The sequence below is a fragment of the Pelodiscus sinensis genome, chromosome 3 (assembly GCF_049634645.1).
Source record: "Pelodiscus sinensis isolate JC-2024 chromosome 3, ASM4963464v1, whole genome shotgun sequence".
NCBI lineage: Eukaryota > Metazoa > Chordata > Testudines > Trionychidae > Pelodiscus > Pelodiscus sinensis.
Window position 1 is genome coordinate 55,522,479 of NC_134713.1, and position 9,172 is coordinate 55,531,650.

The following is a 9,172-nucleotide window of genomic DNA, read 5'->3' on the forward strand; positions in this document are numbered from 1 at the left end:
AAAGGGCAGGGCTTAATCCTTATTTTATCACAGATCAAGATGGTCATAAGAGATGGATCTGGTACAGTCAAATTCAGCAGTTTCTCTGTAAACAAAAATTGCTGCCAAATCAGTTTATAGGACATACTTTAAGGTTGTGAAAAAGAATATTAGAAATAATATAGTTGAAACTAAAACAATTGGAGATGATGTTAACATGTTTCAAACTTCCTCATGATAGATTAGGAGAAAGCTTTCCCAATGATAGCACACCCATTTAAAAATTCCATTTTATAAATGTTTTATTCTGAAGATTACATGATTACATTTAGTTTTGCAAAAAATAAAGTTCATTTCCATAAGTCATTAAAAAAAATATGTATACCTTTTCATATATCAAGCACAAAACTCTATTCTCTCTGAAATCTTTCTTCTTGTGGAATACAAGAAGGTGTTTTGTTTTTAAAGTAGGTCCTGCTTGAAATATACAGTTTCTAGTAGTAATTCATTTATGTTGACCTCTCCTAAAATAGGTCTGAAGAAAAGCTCTGCAATACTCTCTGCAGTAACAGCTTTGAGGCTGGCGAGCAGCCCAAGAATCCAAGCAAATCTGCCTACGTTTTGGTTGTACATCATTGAACTAAATTCCATCAGAGTGTGCTGCGCTTCTAGCTGCAGGGTTTGCACATAGTGACGAAATCTTAGTCCAGGCAGCTCTGTAAAAACAGGAATAAGACAAGGAAAGCTTTTTTGAGTAAAACTAGTTTATGATGTGTCCTCTAATGATTTGTATCCATTCCTCCAATGAAGGAAAGATGGGAAAATGTGCTTCAGTAAACACGGTGTAGCATTTAAACCCCAGTAGAATGCAATCAGCCTATTAGATTAAAAGTGAAGTTTTAGGAAAAAATACAGTATTGGGGAAGTGACTTACGGGGCAGAGTCTGTGTTGTACCACTGAGAGAGAGAGCACGAATTGTAAGCTCCATGGGGAGGGTAGCTAAAGTGGGTTTACACCAGCTTTGTATCGTCTCAAACCTTAGCTGCTCGTGAGGCCTGTCCAGGGCCAGCCCGAGCCATTCTTGCACCCTGGGCAGTGGGCGCATGGCACATGCGCAGCCCATCCCAGGTTCACGGTGCATGTGCGGCCCTGCCCCTCGGGCGGCAACCTATGGGGGGCACCTGATGCAGCACCCCTTACCACTTCAATCAGACGCCCCCCATAGGTTGCCGCCCCGGGCAGCTGCCCGGCTAGCCCCGCCCTTAATCCAGACCTGGGCCTGTCCAAGGGCTTGTTTACGCAGTGGGGCAATACACTCTATGGCGGTGGGGTTTCTAAAGTGCACTCATGTGTTATGCATTCATTGGTCCTTGCAGACCCTGTGCTTTAGAAGTCACACCACCATAGCACGCCTCATCCCACTGTGTAGCCAAGTTCTAAGTTACAGCAGCCTTCCTGGGGCTACAGCCACACTGCATACCTCTTGCACAAAAGCCTATGCAAATGAAGTGCAGATTAGCATATTGCCATGCATCATTTGCATAATTAATTAGGGGATGTTTTGCGCAAGAGACTTTTTGCGCAAAAACACCCTCTTGCGCAAGAGCTGTTCTTCCTTATTTTTTCAGGAAGAACAGCTCTTGCACAAGAGGGAGTTTTTGCGCAAAAAGGTGCTGTGTAGAGGGCTCCTTTTTGCATAAAAGCCTCTTGCACAAAACGTCCCGAATTACTGATGCAAATGAAGTGCAGCAATATGCTAATCCTCACTTCATTTGCATAGGCTTTTGTGCAAGAGGGATGCAGTGTAGACATAGCCTGGGTTTCCCTGTTGCCCTAGTGCCGCCCCGCATCAGCCACTCTGTATGCTGTGACTACTCTGAGCACACCTGTCTGGTCATTAGCCCTACCCTAGCTCACTCCCTACTCAAGAGCTTGTAAGGGGTGGCTTTCAAAAAGCAGCTTTATAGCTGTTTAATCTCGATACCTGCATGGGGGTATTCTCCCACAGTCATCTATGCCGGGCTTTGGATACCCTTTTATGTCCCTCTGGCCTTTATACTGCTGTAAGATGGGGGCAGAACCAGGGCTGAAGAGCTCATCCATGCTACTTTAATCACTTGGATACTGTTCTTCTGAACTATTTCACTATAAGACCCCGATCTAGCAAAGCACTTGGACACATGCTTAACCTTAAGCCTAAGAGCGGTCCCATTGACTTCAAACATACCCAGTTATTTTTAGGATCATGCTAAACCCAATGAAGTTACTGTTACCACATCAGTGCAAAATCTATAATCGGTGTGAGGTGAATCCCAGGCCTTTAAATATGATCAGATTTAATACCAGTAATATACCAAAACAGTTAATGTGGCCACAGGGTAAAACTGTGCATGGTGGGACATTGAATTAAGCCATTTGTAACCCAGAGGCACTGAGAAGGAAGAATCAAGTCTGCTCTACAGCCTTAAGTGTCCAGACAGTTGGCTAGTAGTTCCTGTGGTAGAGGCTCATGGCTTCAGGCCCGAAGGGGCCAGGTTTCAATCCCTCCTTCTGATGACGACCCCAGTCCAACAGCTTTACGCATAAATATAAATAAAGGAAAGAGGTTATAATAAAGACTTCTTTAGCCTGTCGCTGGAAATTTCAGTGAAGTTACTGAATGAAATGAAGCAGCAGTTAGGAAAGCTGAATGACAGTATAAATCTAATATTCCACTGACCTATAGTAATATAATTCATCCTGAATGTCTCCTAATTTTCAATATTATCATAAAAATAGGACCTCAGGCTCCCATTACATTGCATTTAACTAATGTGGTGGTAGTCACAAGCTTTGACAATTACAGCAAAATGTCTGTATAGAGAAGTAATTGGAGTCTTTCCTTTATGCGTCTAGATAAAGTGCTGCAAGTCACGCAGTGAGTGCGCACACCCTTGTTTGCAGTTAGTGTAATTTATTTATTTGCATGAATGAGTTGTAGAACACCTATCTTCACAGCTAGGCCCTTATCCATACAGTTCAAATTTGTTAGTGACATACAGCTATAATTTTTTTAAAGGAAATTGTTAAAAGCGAAGTTAAATAAATACATAGCACCTGCTGCAAGGGGCACCATCCTTCAGGATACTCAGTGCTCAGGCATAATCCAGCACCACATTTAAGGTGATGTTTAAGGTTAAAATATGCAACAAGCCTGACTGAAACCAGAGGTCAGTCCCTTGAAGCCCAAGAGACTGGGGTTCTGGTGAACTGAACAGGGATAGAATTCCCAAGGCAAAGGCTCTGAGCTTGCTTTAATGTAAAATTAACTGCAGGCATTGTGGCTGCCATTTCTCTTTGCCTGACTCCATGTGGTCTTATATTCAACAATTCCATTGAACCCCCAAGACGTGGATTGGGGCTTGTGAAGAACAAATCTCCACACAGTATCTTCCCAGATTATTCCAAGGGGCAGGGCTTGCCATTCCTCCAAAAAGTTCATGCATTGTAACCCCAGACCTGAAGGCCCCCAAGGATTTATGGGGTTCCCAATGCAATCCAGAGGGAAACCTCATGCACTGGCTATGGGCTCCAGTAATATCCCTTGATCACTGGCAGTGCAGCTTCAGTTGGATTCTTCTGACTGCAGCCAGAAAAGGGGATGTACCATAGTGAAAATGGTACAACTCCAGGCTGTTTTCATCCTCCAAGGAGCCTCCACACTCTGGACCAGGAATGATGTATATGCCCTTGACCCTGCCCCCTAACATTCCCACCCTTTGCCTCCATAACCCCATCCCTCACTCCTTTTCCCAGCATAGACCTTAGGTCCATAGAGCAGTGCCTTCTGCAGGGTCCAGAGGAGGAGGAGTACCACAAAAAGAGCAGACACCACTCCCCCAGGGGAGGGGAGATCACTGCATGACATATACCTTATATTTGTGCCTCTGAAGGAGGAGCATCCCACCCACAGTTCCAAGTGCTGAAGATTCCACCTTACTCACAGTGCTCAGATCCTGCAGCTCATGTATAATGTCTGATTTGTTGATGTGCTCTCAACAATAAATATTTCACATGGTTTGCAATGTTGTAGCCAGGCTGGTCCCAAGATCTGAGAGGGACAAGGTGGGTGAAGCAATATCTTTTATTAGACACAACCTTTCTTCGGGCCCGAAACAGACCTTTCTTCAGGCCCGAATCAGACCTCTGTGGAGCTTGAAAGCTTGTCTCTTACATCAGCTGAAGTTTGTTCCCATAAAAGATATTGCCTCGCCCACTTAGTCTCTCTATTTTGGGCATTTAGGCAGTCCTGTTGCAATATGTTAAATTGTATACATACATCCCTCTCACATATTTAATGCAGCCATATTATCTCCATTCATATGTCTGGAAATCAAAGTTGTAAGTGACACAGTAAGTTTTTATCACCCAATAATTTCTTAATAACAGGCTTTTAAAAGCCATTTATTTTTACAAAGAGTAACATATAAAGCTAGATATCTCCAGAAATAAATCTAGAAGAAAATGAATTACATTGTTGAATGCAAATTTTGAAAGTGGTTAGCTAAAATGACAGCAATCAGTTTAAAAATCCAAATATCAGTTGGAATATTAAAAATATTTGTAAACACAAATATACAATTAGCTTTGCACTATGCCTACAAATATTGCAGTGGAACTTACCAGGGTTAAAGAGAATAATTCCTTTCAGGTAGGCATATTCTTTTGCACATATGTCCAAATTCCAGAACATCTCCAGGGAATTCTTCATCTTCTGAACTTCTGCTAATGATGCTCCCGGGGAGTTCTCCCCTTTCTCAGTATCTGTCAAAGATTGATTGAGAAGAATTTTTTTCAACAAACTAGGGACTGAAATCACTTTCAGTTCAAAATCCATGCACTCCTGTGCCAGCCCCAAGACAAAGAGAGGGGCCCAACATTTTTCTACTAAAAGTGCCTGATCCTCCTGAGGCAAACGATAAAAAGAAGGCAAGTTTCTTATAAAAGTTACAGTCTTTAAGAGCACTTCAGAAGCTCTCAGGCAGGTGACTTCTGGAGTTCTGAGGACAACTTTCTGGTTGCCCTCACAGGGACAGCCAGCACTTGATATAGAGTATCCAGGATGGTAGCACTGGGGGTGCCATCTGATCTCATCCTGTTCTTCTTTGTTAAGGATCCGGTAAAGGATGCTCTGCGGATGACTTGTCTCACACTGACATTTCCCACACTTCTCATGAGAGGCCTGGGTAGCCATATCTACTTCTTTGAGGTTTTCCTGAGCAGTGCACTCACTACGTGAAGACACTATATGCAGATCTATGCAGCTGTAGTGCAAGAGAGTCTTTCTGCCAAACAACTAGGCATTGTGTGCTTTTTATACGCTTCGCTGGACTGAAATGTGACCCTGAGCTATAAAGCTGCCTTGAACTTTATTTGCTTCAGTATGTTTTTATTCACAGCCAAACAAGGCGTGGCTTAACCAATGCCAATATCTTTCATGACTGAAATTATCTGAGTGAGAGGCAGGGTTGGCTGGCTGAGAAACACAATAGAAGAGGTATTCTTTGCTGTCTGCCATCATGGCAATTTTGTAGTGACTGCCCCCATGCCATGATGCCAAGGACTCCAATGTTGTCGACTGTAGTAATATTTTTACAATTGCAGGCTATCTATCATATATAGCTTGCCCTTGAGAGGAAGATCAGCATACTTTTCTGTTAACTTCAGAAACAAGCTACTTGTACTTTTATAGATATATTGACCGTGTTGTGTCCATGGCAAAACAAGGTTCAGAATGTATTTATACATACTAGCATTACCTGTCCTGTTGTGACAGTAGACATATACAGGCAGTCCCCGGGTTACGTACAAGATAGGGACTGTAGGTTTGTTCTTAAGTTGAATTTGTATGTAAGTCGGAACTGGTACATATTGTAGGGGAAACTCTAGCCAAACATTTCTCCAGAGCTCAGTTTTATTCTCCCACACCTCACTTCCCTCAGTCCTTTATTCTCAAGCTGAGGTGTCTGCTAAGAAAAGCCGCTCCGCGGCTGACTTGGGGACACCTGGGGCAGAGCAGCTAGGGTGCTGCTGGGTTGGTCCAGTAGTGCCGCCGCTCCTCGGCGCTACTGGACCAACCCAGCAGCACCCAAGCTGCTCTGCCCCAGGCGTCCTGATTCAGCCGCTGCTGAAACTGACCAGCAGTGGCTGAATCAGGACGCCTGGGGCAGAGCAGCTGGGGTGCTGCTGGGTTGGTCCAGTAGTGCCCAGAGCGGTGCTACGGGACCAACCGGCAGCGCCCCAGCTGCTGTACCACAGGCGTCCGGAGCAAAGCCGCAGAGCACGGGGGCAGCAGGACAGCCCAGATGCGTCTGGGCTGTCCGCTGCCCGTGTGCTCCGCGGCTTTGCTCTGCTTTGCTCCCCATCCCCCTGGTCTGCAGACCAGGGGGACGGGGAGCAAAGCGGCGGAACACGGACGGGGCCCTCCCTCTCCCTGGTCTGCTGGAGACCAGGGAGAGGAAGCAAAGCTGCGGAACACGCGGGCAGCGAACAGCCCAGATGCGTCTGGGCTGTCAGCTGCCCGCGTGCTCCACGGCTTTGCTCTGCTTTGCTCCCCGTCCCCCTGGTCTGCAGGGGGACAGGGAGCAAAGCAGAGCAAAGCTGCGGAGCACGCGGGCAGCTGACAGCCCAGACGCGTCTGGGCTGTGCGCTGCCCCCGTGTTCCTCCGCTTTGCTTCCTCTTCCTGGTCTGCTGGAGACCAGGGAGAGGGAGGGCCCCGTCCGTGTTCCACCGCTTTGCTCCCCGTCCCCCTGGTCTGCAGACCAGGGGGATGGGGAGCAAAGCTGCGGAGCAATATAACACAGCTACCCTCAGAGATATTTGTGTGTGTAATGTTGAGCTTTGTTGCTATTAACTTGAATGGTCAAACTTGTGTGGAAGGTTTTTCCCCTCTAAAAAATACAATTTAGTTTCTTAGACATTTTCCCATGGAAAAAATAATTTCAACACAAAAAATATTCCATTTTCCCCAGGGGAAAATTTTCGTTTAATTTTGACTTAACATGTACTTTTGTTTTTTAAACTGAAGCAAAACCAAGTCAAGTAAAATGTCTTTGTTCTGAAATTTTTATTTTTCTCATTTTTGTTAGCTTGAAACTTACTGAAGAAAAAAATATTTTTTTGTAAGGAAAGTCTAACAGTTTTTTCCTTTGAAATTGCATGGAGGAATAATTTCAGTTTTCTGATCATCTCTCCTCTTAATAGACCACTAAAACATGCTCAGTAAATTAGACCTTGTTGGAAAATATATCATCATTACAAAATTGATATTTGCATGGAAGCTTATAGGATTTGACATTACAGATTGTAGATTTAAGGGTCTCAAAACACAAAAGCATAGATCAAGAAGCAGTAAGAGCAGAACAATAAAATATAGCCCCTCCACCACCAATTTTTTATACTCACATTACTGGGGTAGCAAGGACTGTGGAACGTTAAACTCAACTTTGACAAATATTATAAAGATGCTTTGCAAAAATACATCATGTGCACTGACTGACATGAAACAACTTAATGACTTCCATCAGAGCAGTAGCACTCATCAACAAGATAAGGACTTACAATGGTTCCTAGTTTACTACTCATATGCCATTTGTAATAAACATCATAAAATAATTCAAAATGTGACACCTAGTCAGTCACGCAACTACTTTATTAGTGACTGCAAAAGGAGAAAGCGTGGTGAAGGCTAGGTCCTTTGTGCACTGTGCTGCACATAGATTCAGAGGCATGAATTTAACAGGTGTGATTGAGAGAAAAGGGAAAACTGGAGAAATAATAATAAAAGCCTGAGAATATTTTACTATGGGAATAAACATTTTCTGGCTGGATTAAGAAACACCTGAGAGTTTTAATTGGGACTGAGGAAGAAATAAATCCAGATAATTTTTTTTTTTAAACTAGCAAAATAAATCTTTCTAGAGAACAAAACATTCCTGTTAAATGCTTGCTTTGATGCTTACCAGAAAACATATGAAGGTTAGGTTGAGTATCATCTGCGAAGAGCAAATATTGTGGTTTTAAAATTTCATAAAATGTATGCATGTCCCGGAACCATCAATCTATGCAATAGTTACCTAGTCAATTATTCTTAGGTATGTTACCCTCTCTCTTGCCTCCCCTTCTCTGACTTTTGTTTTACATACTCATTTGTTGTATTGTCTCAAATTAGAGTTATCTACTCTCTAGTCCAGAAACCATCTCTTAATAAATATTTGTACGGCACTTACCACAATTAAAACTTGATCCTGTTTGGGTTCATTAGGTGATATCCCAATACAACACAAATAAATAATATAATATTTTAGGCCCATATGCCCTAATATAGCTCTAGGGTTAATGTTTTCCATACCTTCTGAACATTCCTAGTATTAAGGAGCAGACTGAGTGCAGAGTGCAGCCTTAGCTCTAGATGTATTTTTTTATTTACTTTAAATAAGATGACAATGTTACGTAGAAACAGCCTGTGTCTCCATACATTAGAAGAGTGACAAGTTAATTGTTTATATGTGTTGTGCTAGAAATACAAAAAATAACTGCTGTATCAGTGTTGGAAAAATAAATGAATATCCTTGAAACATGAGGCAATGCAATAGTGGTGAGACTTCAAGATTGTGTTTCTCCCTTAAACCATGAGGCAAATGCGAATAACCTTCAGAATCTCTGGATTTATGTACAAATTGAAGATGAACAGAGAATTCATCACATTCCTAATGCATGTGGGCACAAACACTTGCCTGTGCTTTATCTGGCCAAGATTACAGTTCATTATTTTAGTTCTAACTGACGTGAAAGGTAAAACCAATAAACTATGCAGTAATTGTAAAATCCAAGGACAGGGAATTATATACACATTGAGTTTATAGTTCTCCTGCAAAATTAAAGCAAGTAAAGTAAGTGATAGGGAACAAATGATAAGAGACCAGACAACGTACAGCAGAGTAATATAGTTAACGTTTAATTAGGATTCAACAGGAACAAGTGTGAACTGAATATTCTGATTTTATAAACCAAAACTAAGTCACCCACTAGCACTTAGATTACAAGTAAAATTTAAGTCCTATCACATAATTACCACACAATTTGGCACTATTTAATACTTGTCCACAACTAAAATCCACTTATTCTGTATCTGAACAATATATTTAAAAAAA

General features: G+C 42.4%; 1 protein-coding gene across 1 annotated transcript; it reads right to left on the reverse strand.

Moving 5' to 3' along the window:
- Nucleotides 1-316: 316 nt before the first annotated feature.
- On the reverse strand, nucleotides 317-5,959 carry LOC102445988 (nuclear receptor subfamily 0 group B member 2-like). Its single transcript, XM_006131966.4, has 2 exons — nucleotides 4,643-5,959; nucleotides 317-695 (listed from the first exon to the last, which is right to left on the reverse strand). The coding sequence occupies exons 1-2, from the start codon at nucleotides 5,211-5,213 to the stop codon at nucleotides 442-444; spliced, it is 825 nt and encodes a 274-aa protein (XP_006132028.3). The 5' UTR covers nucleotides 5,214-5,959; the 3' UTR covers nucleotides 317-441.
- Nucleotides 5,960-9,172: the final 3,213 nt, after the last annotated feature.